The following is a 22,565-nucleotide window of genomic DNA, read 5'->3' as shown; positions in this document are numbered from 1 at the left end:
TTGTATGAAATAAGGATCTATCTCTCTCTTCCTGTCAGCAATTCAGTGTCTTGGTAGCTTCCGCACTGAGTAAATGTTCTGCCCTCTGTGTGTACCCTCCATGCTCCTCAGCCAGTTACAGCCTTCACACTGTTTCAAACAGGCAGGTGTGAGCTTGCATTAATATATTATCTGTGGAGTCCTAGCTCATATCTGTGTAGTCACCCCAATGTTTGCACAGATGTTGTGTTGGTCAGTGCTTTAATCTGTTCTCAAAACTGCTCAGCATGTTCCAAGTTTTGTTCAGTGCTATATGCATCTCTGCTTCCCATAGTAAACAGGCACTTGTATGCTTTTCGAGCATTCCCATATCCATTTTGAAAGCTCCTTTTTACTGTACGGTTACCTGCCTTTCTCCCCACCTCTCCCTTTCTTTCACTCTCATTCACACATAAGACTGGCCATACTGGGTCAGACCAAAGGTCAATCTAGCCCAGTATCCTGTATTCCGACAGTGGCCAATACCAGGTGCCCCAGAGGGAATGAACAGAACAGGTAATCATCAAGTGATCCATCCCCTGCCGCTCATTCCCAGCTTCTGGCAATCAGAGGCTAGAGACCCCATCCCTGCCCATTCTGCCTAACAGCCATTGATGGACCTATCCTCCAGGAACTTACCTAGTTCTTTTTTGAACCCTGTTATACTTGGCCTTCACAACAACCCCCTGGCAAAAAGTTCCACATACTGACTGTGTGTTGTGTGAAGAAATACTTCCTTTTGTTTAAACCTGCTGCTTATTAATATCATTTGTTGACCCCTAGTTCTTGTGTTATGAAAAGGATTAAATAACACTTCCTTATTTACTTTCTCCTCACCAATCATGATTTTATAGGCCTCTATCGTATCCCCCCCTTAGTCATCTCTTTTCCAAACTGAAAAGTCCCAGTCTTATTAATCTCTCCTCATATGGAAGCTGTTCCATACCCCTAATCATTTTTGTTGCCCTTTTCTGAACCTTTTTCAATTCCAATACATCTTTTTTTTTAGATGGGGTTCAGTAACTTCATCTGTAGCAAAAATGATGTATTGATGGATGCTATTTCATTTGCCACACCTTCTGTCTGTGCCTGGTGAGAGCACACCTCAGGTATTGTGCCATGCTCAGAACACCTCAGTATCAGAAAGACCTTGATAGGTTGGAGTAAATTCAGAGGAGCAAAATGGTAAAGGGTCAGACAAGACTGAGTAAATACTACAAGAAAGATAGGTATGGCTTGATTAACTGCTGATATGATAGCCAGGCCAATTCAGGCATTTCACTTTTCTCACGGGCTAAGCAAGATGAGGCCTTTTTGTTATTTTGATAGGCTAGCTCTGTGGGAAATGGTGTTTGGTGGCAAAGATGCAACATGAGGATGTTGGCTCTGCCATCTTTCAGAAGAGATGCCTTCTTTCAGAAGAGATGTACAAAGTCAAGGTCCAGATGAGCAGTGATCAATCAAACCAGAGCTTCAGGGCTCCATCCTATAAAGCACTAAACACTTTGGTCCCAATCTAGAAAAGCATTTAAGCACATTTTTAACTTTCCCCATGGCTACTCACATGCTTAACTTGAAGCATATGCTTAAGAGATTTCCTGGATTTGGCAAAAACAATGAGGTGTCCTTGTGGCACCTTAGAGACTAACAAATTTATTTGGGCATAAGTTTTTGTGGGCTAAAACCCACTTCATCAGATGCATGGAGTGGAAAATAGAGTAGGCAGGTATAAATACACAGCACATGAAAAGATGGGAGTTGCCTTACCAAGTGGGGGGTCAGTGCTAACGAGCCAATTCAGTTAAGGTGGAAGTTTAATCTATTCTCAATAGTTGGCAAGAAGGGGTGAATACCAAGGGAGGAAAAATCACTTTTGTAGTGCTAATGAGGCCAGTGCAATCAGGGTGGCTCATTCCAAACAGTTGACAAGAAGGTGTGAGTATCAGCAGAGGGAAATTAGTTTTTGTAGTGACCCATCCACTCCCAGTCTTTATTCAGGCCTAATTTGATGGTGTCCAGTTTGCAAATTAATTCCAGTTCTTCAGTTTCTCATTGGAGTCTGTTTTTGAAGGTTTTTTTTGTTGAAGAATTGCCACTTCTAAGTCTGTTATTGAGTGTCCAGGGAGATTGAAGTGTTTTTCTACTGGTTTTTAAATGTTATAATTCTTGATGTCTGATTTGTGTCCATTTATTCTTTTGCATAGAGACTGCCTGGTTTGGCCAATGTACAAGGCAGAGGGCATTGCTGGCACATGATGGCATATATCAAATTGGTAGATGTGCAGTTGAACAAGCCCCTGATGGTATGGCTGATGTGGTTAGGTCCTATGATGGTGTCCCTTGGATAGATATGCGGACAGAGTTGGCAACGGGGTTTGTTGCAGGGATTGGTTCCTGAGTTAGTGTTTTTGTTGTATGGTGTTTAGTTGCTGGTGAGTATTTGCTTCAGGTTGGGGGATGTCTGTAAGCGAGGATGGCCTGTCTCCCCAGGTCTGAGAGAGTGAGGGATTGTCCTTCAGGATAGGTTGTAGATCCTTGATGATGCACTGGAGAGGTTTTAGTTGGGGGCTGCAGGTGATGGCTAGTGATGTTCTGTTACTTTCTTTGTTGGGCCTGTCCTGTAGTAGGTGACTTCTGGGTACTCGTCTGGCTCTGTCAATCTGTTTCTGCACCTCACCAGGTGGGTATTGTAGTTTTAAGAACGCTTGATATAGATCCTGTAGGTGTTTGTCTCTGTCTGAGCGATTGGAGCAAATGCCGGTTGTATCTTACAGCTTGGCTTTAGACAGTGGATCGTGTGATGTGGTCTGGATGAAAGCTGGATATGCTCCACACTTTGCAGGTCTGAGCCCTTAGTGAACATAATTTTTCTAGCCCTTGATTAAATATCTCCTCTGAAAGAAAACTTCTCCAACAGCATGCATATTTTATAGAGGAGTGTGTGAGAATGTATATACAGCTACTGTGTGTGTGTTAGGTAGCAAGGACTATAGTTAAGGTTGCCAAATGCTTTCCGTTATAAGACCTTGTTTTTAGTTGCTTATAAATTTTGTCAAATTTTAACCATTTGGGCTGAAAATTTCCATGCCAGGTATATACCTTGGGCTGAATTTTGTTGGGGAAATTTCAGGAAAAATTGTCGAGCCATTTCTTCGAATGAGATGAGGAAAATATTGTTCTGTCCATGTTAAAAAAAAATAATCTAAAAACTGTGTCACTGAGACGCTCTGGTGCCCCAATGCTTTGGAGCAAGAACTTATAATTTGGCAGTGGAGGGAGGGGACTTGTCCTAGCACTGGAGAGAGATGCCTTTTACCATCTCTGTAAAAATTAGTTCAAATTTGGCCAAGTTTGCACAGCTGAAAATCTGTTTGCGCATTTACTCAGTAGAGACTTGGAATCTTTGGAAAACTTTGCCACCAAATTCTAACATCTCTGCTGGATGTGCTCCATCCCAGGGCTGCAGAGGTGAACGGGACTTTCCATGCAAATGCTGTTCCTACTAGCCAGGGGTTACTGGTGCCAAAAAAAGTAAGTTAAGAGCAGAAAGATTCCTGGTCCTTTCCTCTCAGTGCTCCCCCTGCTGTTACCCTAGCAGCAAGGATGAGAAAGAGGAAAGCTGATTGGAATGCAAAGGTGTGAGATGCTAGCCCTGGGGGGGTCAGGGAATGGAGAGATGAGAGGGAAGACTGGGACAAGGGGCTGAGGGATGGAGAGGAGACTTTGTATATACGGTGGTGGATTCTCATCACTGGCCATTTTAAAATCAGGATTGGAATTTTTTTTAAAGGTATGCTCTAGTTCAAACACACATTATTTTGGGGCAGTTCTATGGCCTATGTTATACCAGAGTTCCGACTAGATAATCATAATGGTCCCTTCTGACCTTGGAATCTATCTATATAGTGTGTGTATACTACAGACAAATGTAAAAAGTGTGTGTCCATAAGATTGTATAAATATAATTTTTTAAAAATAAACGTAATTCTAATTTGAATAATTACTTTTTGTCTAACTAAATTAGGCTTGCAGTTTCAGCTGCCAATGGTATTCCTAGTTCCCTGCTCTAAACTGCGATGTGTCATTGCTGTAGTTAAGCCCAGTTATGGCAGCATTTTAGCAGTGAGGTGAAAGCATTCATATGTAGTTTACTAAAGCACGTATTCATTCTTTGGAATGAAAGGTACTATAAAAATGAAAGGTATAAAAAGTGAAGTATGTAAACACCAAAGGAGGAGGAGAATTGTTTGGGGTAGACCAAGAGTGTGTGTAACTAGGAGTCATAGTATGAAACTGAGGTAAGGAAAAATATCCTAATGGATTTCTGTTACACTCAGTGGAATAGTCTTCAAAGATAAGAAGTGGAAGTTTTTATGTTCAAGTCATTTAATAGTACAGTAGATGAAACGAAGTACTTCCACAAGGACAATCTTGCATTTTTAGAGAGATGGGGATTTTGATTTCGTTGGGGATTGGTCCTGCTTTGAGCAGGGGCTTGGACTAGATGACCACTTGAGGTCCCTTCCAACCCTGATATTCTATGATTCTATGGGCAAGATAACCTAATAGATCTTTATCATCTCTGATATCTTTGATTTAGTGGCATGCAAACAGCATTGAAATTAAGCTGATTGTGCTTTCCTTACTCCTGTTAGGGATTATATTAATTTGAGATTTTATGGAAATGTTTTTTTAAATACCTGCCTAAATATTCATAACATGTTTCCATATGAGATGCAAAAGATATTAGTATTCAATAACATTCAGTATATAATTGCATTTAATAATATGCTGTAGTCTGTCCAACCTAACACTTGAATAAATTGCTGTAATTTAAAGCATTGGAAGTCTAGTGACTTTTAAATGGTGCATAAAAATCTAAAATGTTTTGACTTACAATACAGAGTGAAAACAGAACCATTATAGCAGTTCTCAGCATGTGAGGCAAAAAATGACAACCCAAGGGCAGATCCCATAAAGGCTGCATAAGACGCATTAGTTCAGGTTTTTTGATGTATTGTGTAGGCTTTTGTGACATGGAAACAAAACATAGTTTTAGTGATTAATTCAATGTGAATTTTTTAGTTCATCGCCGGTCTCGGAGCCTTTTTTTTGAGAAGCTGTGGTTTACATGAAGGGAAAGATTTGATGCAGTCCTTTTAGCAGGCATCCACATGGCTCCTGTATACAGTCAGAATGGGATGTTAACAAATGTGAGAGATTTCACTGCTGTTCTGGAGGGAGAGGGGGGCGTGGAATTAATTTACAAAGAAAGTCCAAATACTAAAGAAAGCTAGTAAATGGCAAAATTGTGCAGTGTATAAGATCTCTTTAAATAGGGTGACCATCCGTCCCGTTTTTAAAAGGACAGTCCTGTTTTTTGGGACTTTTTCTTATATAGGCACCTATTACCCCTTACCCCTTGTACTGTTTTTTTTCACAGTTGCTATCTGGTAACCCTATCTTTAAATGTAGTTTTTCTGGTGAGAAGAATTGACCCCATTAAAATTCTTCCCCCATAATTAAACTTATTAAAGCTTTTGATTCATTGAGGATATTCATATAAATTAAGGTTTCAGAGTAGCAGCCGTGTTAGTCTGTATCCGCAAAAAGAAGAACAGGAGTACTTGTGGCACCTTAGAGACTAACAAATCTATTAGAGCATAAGCTTTCATGGACTACAGCCCACTTCTTCGGATGCATATGCTGTAGTCCACGAAAGCTTATGCTCTAATAGATTTGTTAGTCTCTAAGGTGCCACAAGTACTCCTGTTCTTCTTTTTGCATATAAATTCAGTGGCTGTGTACAGTATAGTACCCTACCTCATTGTTTGACTTCTTTTTGCTTAGGTTAGGAGTATCTCTTCAGGCCTGTCTCCTACAGATTGTAGGGTACAGAAATCTGATTGCAGAGGTTGAAAAGCTGCGCAGAGAGTCATATGATTCAGAGAATCCCCAACATGAAGAGATGCTTCTAAAGGTGAGTGCTGAAATCACTTTGACATAGAACACTTGATTCCTGGTGATTCCACATGCCCTATTTGTAAAAGCATCATACGCAGTTTCCACAGGTGGTACTTAACTTCCTCCATGCTCTCTTAAAATGGCATATTTCAGCAGTATTCATCAACACAGGTTGTAAGTTGCTAGGCATGCAGCTACCTGCACTTATTTATGAACATATCATAGATTTACAGGCTCTGTGCTATGCCCCAGCCTTTAAACAGTCAGACCTTCAGGGGCTCACACTTTTGCAGAAGGTTTGGCCACATGGCCTCAACGCCTCTGAGACTGGCCTTCGGGATCCAACAATCCCTGTTTCTTGGCATGAGCTCATAACTGTGAATCCAGTAGAGGTAGACTCCTGTTCAGAGACTTTCCACTCCCTTTGGGGATCAGTGCACATCAGTAAGTAGAACCAGCAACAACAGGAAATCTTTTCCAAAGCAGGGTAGGTTTTAATAGTCAACTGGAATACAGTGTTGGGAAGTCCTTAGGTTAGCACAGAGAACCAAAGGTTAAGACAGAATTCATATTGGCTAAAGTCAGGGCTTCATTAGGCCAGCTTGTTCTGGAATCCATCTTAGCACTCTCACGCTGTCCCTTTGTCTCTCAGTCCTAAGTGAAAGCGCCTGTACAGGTCTGTCTCATCTTACGCTGGGGTTACGTTCCGCGGTCAGCACGTAAAGCAAAACCCGCGAAAAGTCAAAATTACATTGAGTGTAATGGCGGGCGGAATCGCCCGCACTACAGGAACAGTATTTAAATTGTTACTTTTCTCTTTTTGTTTGTTTGTTTTGTTTTTGCCGACCGCGTAAAGCTGAATTAGCGCAAGTTAAATGCACGTAAGATGCGACAGACCTGTATGTCTGAGAACCCTGTACTTGTCACAGGCCCCTGACACCTTCACTCCATTGTTCTCTGGCTAGGGATTTGAGCTCTGCTTCCCTTCAGAAAGGTGGAGGAAAGGAAGTAATTTGCCCTATGAATTAATCTTCGGTCATGGCGGTTTACTGTAGAAAGTTCCATTCAAATATGTTGATTCCAGCCAGCTCTTGATGGTGAATTCATACCATCTCAGACATCTACATGATCCAAGCACCTTATGCCTTTCCTCTTGTCAGGCTGTCATGCTGTGACTCAGGAGCGTGAGTGCCAACCTCAGGGCAGACTGTTACCAACCAGGTCACAAACCCCAAACTGATTGTGGGTTCTGTAATTAGATTTCACCAACAAATCATCAAGTATAAACTCCTGAGGCACTATAACAGACTTAACATGGAGTCACAGATTGTCATCCTGGGTACTCCAATCTGTCTTGCCACCCAGGTAAGCTTTCCTTTGTGACAGAGATGGTACCTTACATCATGAATCACAGCAACATTCAGGCTACTTCCGGTCCCAAAGGACCTTTCACCAGGTCAAATGCACCTTAGATCTCGCACCAAAGACAACGCTTGTAGCCAGTCCTATAATAAACTATGTACAGATTTAATAAAAAGAAAAGGAAATAAGAGAGTTACTTACAAGGTTAAAGCTGATAAACATACATAGATAAATGAGTTTCAATCGTAAGTTTCAAAAAAGTAATAGAAACTTCTATAATAAGCAAGTTCTCTATGTGCTTTAGGGCTAATCCAGGGTAAGCACTAGGGATCTTTTGCTTATGCCTAGTAATCCTTGCTCCCCCGAGTCCGAGCAGCATAAACATACAGTTCCTCCTTGTTAGAGGTTTTTATTCCTTTCCCCACCCCGTCCCCCTTCTGCTCTGAGTGGCAAACTCAGTTGATGGGAGGAATCCACTTGCAAAACCCATCTTCATGGGGGAGGGGGAGTAAACAACAAAGTCTTTTGTCCTCTTTAATGTTCCATTGTAACCCTTCTGGTGTCAATGGACCTTCCTCCTTGGGCAGGACATAACACCTTCTGTTGGAGACCAGCATTTCATACTACAACAGAACCTCAGAGTTATGAACACTTCAGAGATGGAGGTTGTTTGTAACTCTGAAATGTTCATAATTCTGAACAAAACATTATGGTTGTTCTTTCAAAAGTCCACAACTGAACGCTGACTTAATATAGCTTTGAAACTTTTCTATGCAGAAGAAAAATGCTGCTTTTAACCATCTTAATTTAAATGAAACAAGCACAAACAGTTACCTTACATGGTGGTAAAAAAAATTTAAATTTTCCCTTTATTTTTTTTGGTAGTTTAACACAGTACTGTGCTGTACAGTATTTGCTTTTTATTGCGTACTTCTGCTTCCAAATGAGGTGTGTAGTTCACTAGTCAGTTCATAACTCTGGTGTTCGTAACTCTGAGGTTCTACTGTAGTTAATGTGTCTCTCCTGTCTGGTGAGCTACACAGTTAAAGAGGCTTACAGTGCAAATGCTTAAATATTACTTTACAATGTGGGATACAGACATTATAAGTGAGATTAATGCATGCAGCAACTCACAAGCATTCAGTAAAGTCTAAACACATACTTGTAATTCTCACACCTAGTTTAACAGTACTAACACACAGTGAGCCAGACTGATTTCAGCTGTGTATTTATCAGTATTCAATGGAGGCCTGGGGACCTTGGCATGGCCTGGCACTAGGTCTGCCAGTGTCACACCTCTGTTCTAAGAGAAGCATTTTAACCTCTCGACTCCCAGTGGGTAAGAATGCAAAGTCTGATGCGGGAGACACATGTTCACAAAAATCATGTCAAAAATTCCCACTTTTGTCACCAACACACAGCCTAGAAATGTGTTCTGCCATTTGGATGAGCCCACAGATGTCTATCACTTACCTGACTGACAATCCCACGCTCTTGCTGCCTTTGGCAATAGAACTGAGCTGTCATTTTTGTAGTGAAGGACTGTCTGAATATTTCCTTCAAGAAAAGAACCAAGTTTTTCTCCAGCATTAGGCAAAGTAAATTCTCTTGTTTTCGAATGTGTTGACTTCTTACACCAGAAGCAGACCTCCAGCTACGATTATTTCAAAATCAGGTGTGTGGGGGTGAAGGTGGGGGTTGAATATATATATAAAAGCTCGTATATAATAATATACAATTAAAGTAATATTGCAGTCAGTCAGCTCTGGTTTCCAGGTTACATAGAGTCAAAACTGACTAGTCTAGTGAGTTTTCAGTGCTGCTCTTCAGAATCATTGTTGGCAGCAGTGAAACTGATAGGAATCAGATCAGAATCACTGTGCAGTTCTTTGGGGACATAGCAGAAGCAGGCACTCGCCTTATTCACTAAAGAACAGGGCTCAAAAACAGAAGCTATGGGATGGGATAGGGCAGCGGAGACCTTCCTGGTAGCAGTCAGAGCTGAAGAAGGGGTAGAGTAATGGGGAAAGTATCTATTGCCATAATGATTCAGCCCAATGTTTCATGTAGTCCAGTATCCTGTCTCCGACAATGGCCAGGACCAGATGCTTCAGAGAAGGTACAAGAAGCTCTGCAATAAGTGGTGGGGGGATAACCTGCCCCCAAGGAAAAATTTCCTCCTAACACACCTATCTCACCCAGCAAATTCCTGAAATAGAGCTCTTCTCATCATGAATAAACTTGAACAGTCTTTGAAAAACAAACATTTGATTGTTTTATTAAAAGTTATAATTGGTATCTCTGAATAGCACCATCATCATCTGCAGCATCATTTGTAACTTTGCAGAATGATAGCCTAGGGTGAGTCATTTCAAGGAGTCACTTGGGAGTCATTGAAATCCATGGGAGGTAAGTGCCTAAGTACTTTAGAAAATCCCAGTAAGCACTTACCTGCATCTTTAATTCCCTAAATAATTTTAAAAACCTGGCCACCCCCAAGTGCCTGAATCTCTTTGGGAAGTAGGCTCCTAAATCATATAGGTGCTTTTAAAAAAAATTTCTCCTAAATTAGAACTAAAGCCAGATAGAAACTGATGATAATAAGAAAAACATTTGTGCAAATTTTATTTTAAACAGTAAAGTTCTTCCTGTTTTTAAAATAAGGACATTGATGTCCATTCTCCACTATTTGCCTCCCATACCATTTATCAAGCATCAATTTACAGCATGCTTTCAACATAACAGTTAGTGAATACCAAATAGCGGTCTGTCTGGGACTTCGATTTGTTTTCAGTTCACATCAGGGAAGATTATGTTGATTCCTCCTCATTGTTTCTAGACATTCTGATTAAATGATCTCTCCAGTGGGAAATTCTCCAAGTTCTTAATGGTTATTATTTATTCATGTTACCGGAAGGACATTTTGTGAGATAAAGTAAAGATTTATCCAATGTGATTGAACTAGCGAAGAATAATATTGATGCATTGAATACAGTTTCTGGCTGTGTAAGCAAGAATTCGGAAATGTGTTTAAAATATTTCATGCTGTTGCATACCATGATAAAACAGGAAATGTTAATAAAGATAAAGCTTAATTTCTTAAAAGTTGAACAAATGGTTTTATAAATTTTTTTTGAAAATTAAAATGCATTTTGAATTCTAGAATGTGAAGTTTCTGTAATATTATAAATTATGAGTTCTGGAATTTCATTTCCCCCCCTAGTATTTAATGATTTTTTTGCACTTCAAGAATGCTTTTTCATACGAATGCTCCTTGAGACATTGGTCAAGAGTATATGAGTGAGCTGGAGATATGGTGATAGTAGATTTTGGATTAACAGTTGTTTTATTCACATCAGAATGAGCAAATGTATTGCTTTATGCCATGGTATATAAATATGTACATTGTGTGCCTCTTATTTGAATAATCCTGCCAAATTAAGTATTTTATTGGGTGCCCATCGCTGTGGTATCTAGGCATGGTATTCACTGTGGATGTAGTTTCATAAACAGCTTTAAAATGGTGACTGTAAAAAGATACGTAGGAGCAAAGGCATCTAAAATGCCTATGAAAATGACCCATCTCTCTGACTATCCATACCCACAACTAGATACTATGGACCAATGAAGCTAGTTTGATTTACACCAGCTTGTTAAATCATGGTAATTTTTTCTTTTGTTATTTTTATGTGAGCTCAGTGAAGGCCTTGTCCCTGAATTAAGTATGAAGGTGAATTATGCCATTCCTGGTTAGGTTTTTCTCTTTTATACTTTCAGTGCAGTGTTAGCCAAGTCAGCACTCTCATTTTCCGATAATTCTAAAGTATTGCAAAAGATGTATGAGAAAAGATTGCTGCAGAGCCTTATGGAACTGAGAGGGCTGATTGCCTGCTGGCATGTCAGTTATTTACAACAAAATGCTAACGTATTTCTGACTCTGCTTATGGAGGCAGTTTCTATTTCGATGCATAAAGTATAAAGAAATGAGTGCTTGTGAGGGTTTGTACAACTCTTGTATAATGTCAAAGGGGGTTTCTTAGGGTAGTATTTGAACTGTTTGCAGTATTAAAGAAAAATTTTTAGGGGCTGGTACCTGGCCACAGGCTCTGGTTGCTGAATGCTATGCATAGTGATGCACTTAGGTTGCATGGAGAATTTCATAAAAATGAAGACCTACTATATACATGAAAACTTAATCGTTACCTTCTCTGTAATATTCCTAGTTATGGAAATGTTTGAAGCCTGATTGCCCACTGGAAGCTCGGATTTCGAAGCAGTGGTGTGAAATTGGTTTCCAAGGAGACGATCCTAAAACAGATTTTAGAGGGATGGGCCTCCTGGGATTATATAACCTGTTGTAAGTAGATCTACAGATACTTGAATTTGAAGATGTAATGCTACTTCTACTAATATAACACAAATGTTGATATTGTTAAGTTTATAGGCATAATTCCTGAAACACTAAAGACTAATCTCAGAAAACTGTGCCAAATAAAAACAATTTTCTCTTGAGATGGAAATATTTCTTAAAAAAAAAAAAAAAAAAAAAAAATTTTTTTTACTTAAACCACGAATCTTGAAATTTAGACAATGCACATGGTTTACTGTGTCCCTAAGTGGCCCCCTCAAGGATTGAACTCACAACCCAATGGTTTACTGTGGTAATTCTGTTTCTTATGTTGTGTTTGGACTCATTTGTGAAACATTAAACAAACATGAGAACAGACACATTTCTGTTAGGCATATAGCATTTATTTTGCTTTATAGTATTTTTTTGTGTATAAAGATATACTCTGTAAAAAATATAAAAAACTTTTCTGTCTGCCTATATATGTTTGCTCCTTTTGGGAGTTTTGTTCTGACTTATTGGTTGGAACTGATAAAATGCCATCACTGTTAGTTGTTGTCTGTAGTTAGATCACATTCAACCTTATAATTAGATCCTGAAAGAAATATAGCTATGATTGCTTTGGTGAATTTTAAATAGCCATTTATTTTTTCATTATTTGCTAACATGATATCTGGCCGTTTGATTTTTGACATCTCTGTCAGTGTTAAATAACACAAAAATCCTGTGCTTCTCACATCCGTCGATCTAAAGATATCTAAGTATTTGACAATTGTTTAATAAACTACTCCTCACAACATCCCTGTGAGGTCAGGGAAATGTTTACTTCATGGTACAGAGTAGGAATCAGGTTCAGTGACTCAGCCAATGTCGGTCTGTGACAGAGCTTATCTTAGAATTCCGGCTCCTGGTTCTGAATTCTGAGCTTTAATCACAAGAGAAATTATTCCCATTCTACTTCGCATTGTGATATTGTGATGGCCACAATCTTAGCTGACAATTTGGGAATTGAACTGGTGTTCTTCAGAGCTAAAAGCAGGAGCTGCTACAGTTTGAGCTCAAGTGCCACGGCTCTGTAGCTGGGGCTGTAACAGACTGTTATCCTGTGTATATCAGGGACAGAGGTGGGACATGTAACATGCACTCCTTAATATGTACGTAAAGAGATCTGGATACTTTATATATACACACTGATAGTTTTTAAAATATATTAAAGCATTTTATATAGCATCGTACCTATGCAGAACTGCCCTTGGCAATATTTGAAAAGATTGGGACTATTGTATGAGCATAGCTTGCCAGGATTAAGAATTTCCTGACTTTGTTCACAAATCACATTAAGTAGTTTAATGTGTGCACCTACAGATATTTTGCCGAACGGGATGCTGCAGTAGCTCAGCAAGTTCTTTCTGATTCTCTTCAGCCGAAATACAGGTAATGCTTGAGGCTAACAATAAATTGGCTTCAAATAAATTTTTGTTAGACTTGCATGCTTGGGTATTGCCATATGCTGTCTCTGGGGCTGTCTACGTGGAGAGTTAATGCACGGCACGGTGGGGTGTAAATCTAGAGCACCCTAGCCTGCCGCGCACTAACTGGCCATACAGACCCTGCTGTCATGTACTAAAAGTTCCCTAGTGCGCTTTGACCTACTGCTGTTTGAAATGCTAACTCTCCTTACAGACAAGCCCCTGTCTCTAAATTAAAATAGCTAGCTACTGTAAATTAATCAGATTGAGAGGACAAACTCATGTATTCATGTACTGAATCAGACATATAGTTTATTTTATTGCTAAATATTTTAATTTTATTCCATATTCTTTTAATTTTAAGCTACTTATCTTTTTATGTGCTTTTTTTTAATTCTCTCTTGTCTTTCACAATGAAGGGAAGTCACTAAAGAGGAGCTAAGGTATTGTTTTCTCTCCTTTCAGTTTTGTAAGATTTTACATGTAAATAAAGATCAAACCATATTTGGAGTAAACCCAACATTTATCCAAGTATACTCCAAGGGTGTACTTGATGTATTCCCTTCTTTAGCTCAATGCTGCAGTGGTCACCAAATCTTGCTGGCTGTACAAGAATATGGTGCAATTAAACATGCTGATGTATATAAGATCAAATGTCAGCCTGGCTTCATCATATTTAAAGCAGATTCTGTGTATTGTAGCTACAACTGGTCAAATTATTTGTTGCAAATGAAATGTGTGATAAATTTAGCTCTTTAATTAAAATTCTCAGGTCATGCAAACGGTTCCAGACTTCTGTGACCCTGACTTACTAGTCAGAAGTATTTGCCAAATAGTTTGGGCTAACAGTTTTAATCTTACAAGTTGTTCATGTCAACTGTCTGCTATTCTGCTTAATTGTGATCACCTGGCTACATTAGCACTGCCATACCAGTGGTCAGTGTCAGATACATTAGAAGAAGGTGCAAGAAGCTAATCTAATGGGTAATAATGGAAAAGCCTATCTGTAGGGAAAGTTTTCTGCCTCTCCTCCCCAAACGCTCAGGCAGTTAGTTGCCCAAAAGAACAAAAATGTTTATCCCTTGTGTTCTCATTATCCACATAAAGAATCCATTTTTTAGTCCTGCTAAGCTCTTGGCCTCTCTAATACCTTGTGACAATGAGTTCCACATGTACTGCATAAAATATCACTTCGTGTTATCATTTTTAAATTTGTTTGTGTCAATGGATGTCTCCTTGCTCTTGTAGTAAGAGAATATGAAAATTGAAGCGATCAATTAACTTCTCGGTGCAGTTCCTTAATTTATATACATCTATCATGTGTCTCCTTTAATTCATCTCATCATTAAATGTTTGTGTAGTATGCAAGGCAAGCACAAAGTATTATTAAGGCCTGTCAGAACCAGCAGTAGGAATAGGATTTGAGACTACCTGACTCCTAGGCCAGTAGTCTTTTTATATCTTATTTATTTTTATTTAAGCAACGGGGAGAGGTGAGTCCATACAGCAGTTATAGGTTTCAGAGTGGTAGCTGTGTTAGTCTGTATCAGCAAAAATAATGAGGAGTCCTTGTGGCACCTTAGAGACTAACAAATTTATTTGAGCATAAGCTTTCATGAGCTAGAACCCACTTCACCAGATGCATGAAGTGGAAAATACAGGAGCAGGTATAAATACATGAAAGGATGGGTGTTGCCTTACCAAGTGTGAGGTCAGTCTAACGAGACAAGTCACTTAACAGCAGGATACCAAGGCAGGAAAGATAACTTTTGAAGTGGTAATGAGTGGTCCATTTCAGACAGTTGATAAGAAGGTGTGAGTAACAGTAGGGGGAAATTAGTATTGGGGAAAATAGGTTTAGATTTTGTAATGACCCAACCATTCCCAGTCTTTATTCAGGCCTAATATGATGGCGTCCAGTTTGCAAATTAATTCCAGTTCTGCAGTTTCACGTTGGAGTCTGTTTTTGAAGTTTTTTTGTTGAAGAATTGCCACTTTTAGGTCTGTTATTGAGTGACCAGAGAGATTGAAGTGTTCTCCTACTGGTTTTTGACTGTTATGATTCCTGATGTCTGATTTGTGTCCATTTATTCTTTTGCATAGAGACTGTCCGGTTTGGCCAATGTACATGGCAGAGGGGCATTGCTGGCACATGATGGCATATATCACATTGGTAGATGTGCAGGTGAACGAGCCCCTGATGGTGTGGCTGATGTGATTAGGTCCTATGATGGTGTCCCTTGAATAGATATGTGGACAGAGTTGGCGCCGGGGTTTGTTGCAGGGTCGCTTACAGACAGCTCCCCAACTTGAAGCAAATACTCACCAGCAACTACACACCACACAACAAAAACACCAACCCAGGAATCAAACCCTGCAACAAACCCTGGTGCCAACTCTGTCCGCATATCTATTCAAGGGACACCATCATAGGACCTAATCATGTCAGCCATAATCACCATCAGCCATAACCACTAAGAAGTGTTAAATAAAATCATAAATAGATAATAAATAATCTCAGCCTGTCAGCTGCATTAACCAGTCAGAAGTGGTAACAAATGATCTCAGCCAGCCATTAAATCAAACCAGTTGGAAAACTCTTTTCCAGACTCTCTACTTTTGATAGCCCCGGGCCACAAGTACTCCTGTTCTTTTTTGCGGTTACAGACTAACACGGCTGCTACTCTGAAACCACTTCTTCTTAGTGCTCTTCATAATAAACAAATGTGAATTTTATCATAAACATGCCTTTTTGAGTGCCGTAGTCCAAATAATTTTCAGTTCTCAGAAAAATTGCAATAAGCAATCCTAGATGAAACCAGCTGTTAGTGTTGTAAGGCACTGACAATAATCCGCGCACCTTTAGATGGAATGCAGTGTCTGTCCCACAGCACAGCTGTGTAGGACTGGAAGTGAAAGGCAGCAGAGGAGGTATTTAGGTAGCCAAAGTGTAACTCCTTCAATGAGAATTTGGTTAGGATATTCATTTTATATTTCATCGGAACCATGGCTTTTCTCTCCGCACGTGGGTTTGGTATTGATTTATTGTGTGTTGCTATTGAATTGCCAAAACCACTTCCTGCAGCACTTTCCTTAGAAGTCTCCCATCTAAAGACTATCCTGGCCTGACCCACCTTAGTTTGTGAAAGCTTTGTTTTGTTTGTTAATTTCGATAAATTATAAATTATTTCTATTTAAAAAAAAAAACTACTTCCTAATTTGCAATATTGTAAACATAGAACCAATTATTATACCCAAGGCAAAAAATATTTTACACCTAATGTGAGCTTTCTCTTGGAAATGTTTCTATTGCATGGAAGCCAGTAGTAATATTTAATGTTCGATAAAATTGATTCAAAATGACCACACTATATTGTTGCCAAAGACATTTATATCTTAGCAAAATCTGAAAAGAGCCGTTTCCTACAGACCTTAGCTTTGTATCTTTGTTATTATTATACACAGCTTCTTTTTAATCTCTTTATTAAGTTCAGTTTGTTTTATTTTTAGCAGAGTTTGCTTCATTTCCAGTTGGTCTTACCCAATCTTTATATTGCTCACTCTATGGATGGGGGACAGTTTTTTGTTTTTGTTTTGTTTTTTTTACCATTACCATCTTCATGAAAGGAAATTTGTCTTTGCTAATAAACAGGGTGTTATGTTCATTTTTAAATGGTTTTGTCCTTCAGTGTAAAAAAAATAAAGATCTTAATTAAAATTTTCATTAGTTTACATGGCAAATTGAATTTGGATTATGAACCTTTCTATGCTAGGGAATTTTGCACCAATGTAGCTACGCAAGCACTATGTATATTCCAATGGCCCATTTGTGAGACGGGGAATATGAATTCCATTAGTATTCTTCATTTACATGTTACGTTACTTAGAAACCTTTTGGAATGCTGTATATGAGCATGTGTGCTCCATCCTTGAAAGAGCATCCACAAGAGGGTAAAATGCTTCTAGTGATGCTCTTTGTGTTTGCTGATGTGTTTGTTTAGTGGTTGTGCTGGTGTTCATGTGATGATGATGAATGTTGCTTCTGTTTCTATTGAATTGTATTACTGGTCTATCTTCTCATTTAGCAATTTGTTATCTTCATTTGAAGACACCACTGAGCCTGTTCCACCTTCCACTATGATAATATGACACTAAATGTGGACACTTTTAAACGTGGTGTCTCCTTCACTGGATCAGTAATAAACCCCCTTCAGTCTTTCACCAAATTGCATGAGATGAAAACAAAGTTTTGGCGATTGGGAAGATAAGCAGATCAGATTCTGATGAATGTGTGCACGAATCCTTGTTCTGCTAATATCTTTAATATCTTTTGGAGGACTAAATGTGGATCTTTCTAATTGTGCAAAAATTATTCTAAATGATATGTACACGGAAGTATGTACTGTATAATATAGTCTGATTTCTCACAATTCAGGTGCAATCTAAACATGGCATGTGACTGTATTGTTTGCACTCAAGTATATTTCCCTATAGTGGGTCCAAACTCTGAAAATTCTCCTTAGTACTTATTCGGGCAAAACTCTCATTAATGTCATTGGGATTTGGCATATACAGTTCAGCTATGCCAGTGAAATCTTAGTTAATTGACACTTGTAAACTGTGTCAAATTGCCCTTTCTAGAAATCTTTCCATTGTCAAACCCTAGTTACATCCTGAAAGATAAAGAAGTTCCTTTGTTAGTTGTCTGTTGAGTGATGTGTAAGCATCTAAAAACTGCTCTAGACTTCCTTGTAATTAGGCATTAAATATGGCTGCTTTTTAATTTACTCAGATTAATAAAAAGCATATTTTTTAAGATAACATTTCCCCTATCCATTCGCTATTGGAGAAGTACTATTTTTCATGTTTGTTTCAAGTGGTTCATGTCATGTATATCTTGAAGAACACCAAAGGCTAAAGTCATCCTTGATCAAAGTTAAAAGAAATGTAGAGTTTTCAACACTCGTTCAAGTTTAACTGAGGTGGACCATCTTTTTGAAGAGGATACAGAATAAATTGATTTTGACTGGGAGAATAGCATAGCCACAGCCTCCTTTCAGATTGCACTGATGAGAACAATACATGGATGATGCTATAAGTCAAGGTAGCTAATCTCACTTCAAACCTATTATACCAGTTTGATCAAACTACGGCAAAATCATAGAAGCAAAGTAAAATACTTCTAGACAGCTCAACTGCACTTAAAATACCCAGCCTGTGCTAGATAACATTACAGTATAAAACAAATTGGAAAGCAGTGTATGGTAACATCTGAATTCATTTTTTTCAGCCAATTCAGCAAAGCTGAATGGGAGAAGAAAAAGTTTGATAAGGCAATTGGGTAAGTACAAGATCTTTAAAAATAAGTTGACATAAGCACAATTATGCTGATTGATGCTGTGCATGTAAAAATCTGTTCTTTTTAAAAATTGAATTTAAAAAGTTTTTTTTATAATGAAATTTCAGTATTAACAACACCATTTATTATTTTATGCTTATCTTAGCCATACGGTGATTATAGCTAATGTACTACTTTTCTAATTGCTTCTTAGTAACTGGAAGGACTTCTTAAAATAAGCCTTTACTTGTGACTGTGTATAACTGCACATATCAAGGGTTGAATAAACCTCATGAGGTGGGGTCTCACTTTTGACTGTGACATAGACAAGTTGTGATTTATGAACAGGCCACTTGCCAGCAACTGTAATAACAGGATGAGTGGCCTGGGATAAGTGATGTGGGATTTCTAAGCCATGATTTTGGCATTACTGTATTACTTCCTTTGTTTAATGAGAAACACAAATCAAGGGATAATGTCCTTTTTCTTAACACAAGGACCATATTGACTGCTTATTAAAATTCATCTTCCCTGATCATTCACTTTCTTGACTGTGTAGGATGTTGTCCCATTATGCAGATAATTCATTTCCATTTCAAACAGGTCTTTGATCTACAGTGAGGTAACTGAATCATTATACTAGAGATTTATTTACATGTTGTCTGGACTTTTCCCAACAGCAAAGTAAACCTATGGGCATTCAAAGAATATTTTATCCATTTTTATCATTTCCAGTGTCTGCTGGGACGAGCAGGGAGCCTATGCATATTTTTCAACCGGATCTTTTTATATGTTTAAAGAGACTGTGTAATACCCTCCTAGGAAGAGTTTTGCTAATCTCATGCTGGTCCAAATCTGACATTCTTAACTGTTGGGGTAACTATGTATGTACAATATAGGTGGTAGTTTAAAGTGTAGCAGGGCAGTAGTAACAAATTACTTATCATAATGAAAACTGTGTCATGTGTAACACTCCCTTTCTACAATGAGTTCAAGAACACTGAGATGTTAACAAGTAGATCTTATTCCTCTTTCACAGAAATATTTCCATGGTGCTTCTGTGGAAATGATTAGCAAAATGATGAAACTATTATTTTCAGTGTGGTACAGGCAGATATCATAGGTGTAACACTGCCATTAAAATGTACAGAATAAAGAGGATAAATATTTTCTCTTGTTCTCATTTATTTTGTTCTAAGAACCTTGTCAGATAAGAGGAAAATTACCCAAAGTCAAGCATTATTCTTAAAAACAAAATCTGTGGTACATTTATATCTCCCAGCCTTTTAGTTTCACCAGCATTTCCTATAAATCCTACTCCTTGCTTTTCTTCCAGCTACTCGTTTGCTATTGTTGGCATTAACATAACTGACCTTGCATACAACCTGCTTGTGAGTGGTGCGCTGAAGACCCATTTCTACAATGTTGCTCCAGAGGCTCCGACGTTATCCCATTTCCAACAGACTTTCTGTAAGTTTTTGTTTTGTTTGCATTACCAGTAACACTTTCTTAAAATCACTCAGGGCTGGTGAATTGCATGGAACAACATTGGTGCAGCACGGATGGGCATCATCCTAACATTATTTTATCTTTGTGATGTTTGGACCCCGGAGCATACTGTGTAGGTTGTTGTGCAAAACAGACAGGTGAACGAGTTCAGGAAAAAGGGAAAAAAAAATTTGACAGAGCCGTACAAAAGGAATCTTCCCATCTATCCAAGCCAGACCCCTCTCTCTTAATATAATCTCATATTGGCTTTTCAGTGCTTACCTGCAGAACATCTGTGATAGAGATACATTACAGAGCAGGGATTCAGCACTGTAAACAGGAGTGATGAACTGACACATTGGCAGCTGGACCTTTTTCAGGAGTATAGTGTTCAGAGGTAAATGTTCCTAGTTCTTATGTCACCCACATGGTATAGGCGATCCTGTTCTCTTTGGACAGCCTTCCACTACCTCAGCACACTGGTGATTAGGATCTGAATTGTAGCTTTAAAGAAAAATTGAAAATTGAACTTAAAAAATGGGCTTTTCAGGATGAGAAATCCTGTAAATGGTTTGGAGGCCCTAGTGACGGTACGGGGAATCATAGAATCATGGGGTTCAAAGAGACCTCAGGAGATCATCTAGTCCAACCCCCTGCTCAAAGTAGGACCTAATCCCCAACTAAATCATCCCAGCCAGGGCTTTGTCAAGCCTGACCTTAAAAACCTCTAAGGAAGGAGATTCCACCACCTCCCTAGGTAACCCATTCCGGTGCTTCACCACCCTCCTAGTGAAAAAGTTTTTCCTAATATCCAACCTAAACCTCCCCCACTGCAACTTAAGACCATTACTCCTTGTTCTGTCATCTGCTACCACTGAGAACAGATCCATCCTCTTTGGAACCTCCTTTCAGGTAATTGAAAGCAGCTATCAAATCCCCCCTCATTCTTCTCTTCTGCAGACTAAACAATCCCAGTTCCCTCAGCCTCTCCTCATAAGTCATGTGCTCCAGCCCCCTAATCATTTTTGTTGCCCTCTGCTGGACTCTTTCCAATTTTTCCACATCCTTCTTGTAGTGTGGGACCCAAAACTGGACACAGTACTCCAGATGAGGCCTCATCAATGCTCGGATTGCTATCCCTTCCTGCTTCTCCACGTGGGCACTAATGATACTGCTAAGAATGACCTTGAGTGGATCACTGCAGACTACGTGGTTCTGGGAAGAAGGGTAAAGGAGTTTGAGGCACAAATGATGTTCTCGTCCACCCTCCCTGTTGAAGTAAAAGACCTGGGTAGAGACCGTTGAATCGTGGAAGTCAACGAATGGCTACACAGGTGGTGTTGGAGAGAAGGCTTTGGATTCTTTGACTATGGGATGGTGTTCCAAGAAGGATTGCTAGGCAGAGACGGGCTCCACCTAATGAAGACAGGGAAGAGCATCTTCGCAAGCAGGCTGGCTAACTTAGTGAGGAGGGCTTTAAACTAGGTTTACCGGGGGAAGGAGACCAAAGCCCTGAGGTAAGTGGGGAAGTGGGATACCGTGAGGAAGCACGAGCAGGAGAGTGCAAGAGGGGAGGACTCCTGCCTCATACTGAGAAAGGAGGATGATCAGCGATTTATCTTCAGTGCCTATACACAAATGCAAGAAGCCTGGGAAACAAGCAGGGAGAATTGGAAGTCCTGGCACAGTCAAGGAACTATGATGTGATTGGAATAAGAGAGACTTGGTGGGATAACTCACATGACTGGAGTACTGTCATGGATGGATATAAACTGTTCAGGAATGACAGGCAGAGCAGAAAAGGTGGGGGAGTTGCATTGTATGTAAGACAGCAGTATGTCTGCTCAGAGCTCCAGTATGAAACTGTAGAAAAACCTGAGTCTCTGGATTAAGTTTAGAACTGTGGCAACAAGGGTGATGTCGTGGTGTAATCTGCTATAGACAACCAGACCAGGGGAATGAAGTGGACGAGGCTTTTTTCAGGCAACTAACAGAAGTTACTAGATCACAGGCCCTGGTTCTCATGGGGGACTTGAATCACCCTGATATCTGCTGGGAGAGCAATACAGCAGTGCACAGACAATCCAGGAAGTTTTTGGAAAGTGTAGGGGACAATTTATTAGTGCAAGTGCTGGAGGAACCAACTAGGGGCAGAGCTCTTCTTGACCTGCTACTCACAAACAGGGAAGAATTAGTAGGGGAAGCAAAAGTGGATGGGAACCCGGGAAGCAGTGACCATGAGATGGTGGAGTTCAGGATCCTGACACAAGGAAGAAAAAAGAGCTGCAGAATACAGACCCTGAACTTCAGAAAAGCAGACTTTGACTCCCTCAGGGAACTGATGGTCAGGATCCCCTGGGAGAATAACATGAGGGGAAAAGGAGTCCAGGAGAGCTGGCTGTGTTTTAAAGAATCCTTATTGAGGTTGCAGGAACAAACCATCCCGATGTGTAGCAAGAACAGTAAATATGGCAGGCGACCAGCTTGGCTTAACAGTGAAATCCTTGCTGATCTTAAACACAAAAAAAAGAAGCTTACAAGAAGTGGAAGATTGGACAAATGACTAGGGAGGAGTATA

At 39.4% G+C, this 22,565-nt stretch overlaps 1 protein-coding gene across 5 annotated transcripts in view; it reads left to right on the top strand.

Annotated features, from left to right (window-relative positions):
* ELMOD1 (ELMO domain containing 1) overlaps positions 1 to 22,565 on the top strand; it is a 64,397-nt gene that overhangs the window by 36,226 nt on the left and 5,606 nt on the right. For 4 of the 5 annotated variants that reach the window (XM_034758845.1, XM_034758844.1, XM_034758846.1 and 1 more), the window contains 6 exons: positions 5,869 to 5,998; positions 11,568 to 11,701; positions 13,058 to 13,126; positions 13,581 to 13,604; positions 18,452 to 18,502; positions 19,836 to 19,969. In XM_034758845.1, the coding sequence (XP_034614736.1) occupies positions 5,869 to 5,998; positions 11,568 to 11,701; positions 13,058 to 13,126; positions 13,581 to 13,604; positions 18,452 to 18,502; positions 19,836 to 19,969 (542 nt within the window). The remainder of the gene's footprint in view (positions 1 to 5,868; positions 5,999 to 11,567; positions 11,702 to 13,057; positions 13,127 to 13,580; positions 13,605 to 18,451; positions 18,503 to 19,835; positions 19,970 to 22,565) is intronic. The other variant, XM_034758847.1, reaches the window with a different exon arrangement.

The sequence above is a fragment of the Trachemys scripta genome, chromosome 1, assembly GCF_013100865.1.
Source record: "Trachemys scripta elegans isolate TJP31775 chromosome 1, CAS_Tse_1.0, whole genome shotgun sequence".
NCBI lineage: Eukaryota > Metazoa > Chordata > Testudines > Emydidae > Trachemys > Trachemys scripta.
Note: the sequence above shows the minus strand (reverse complement) of the source record. Positions and strands in the feature narration are given on the sequence as shown.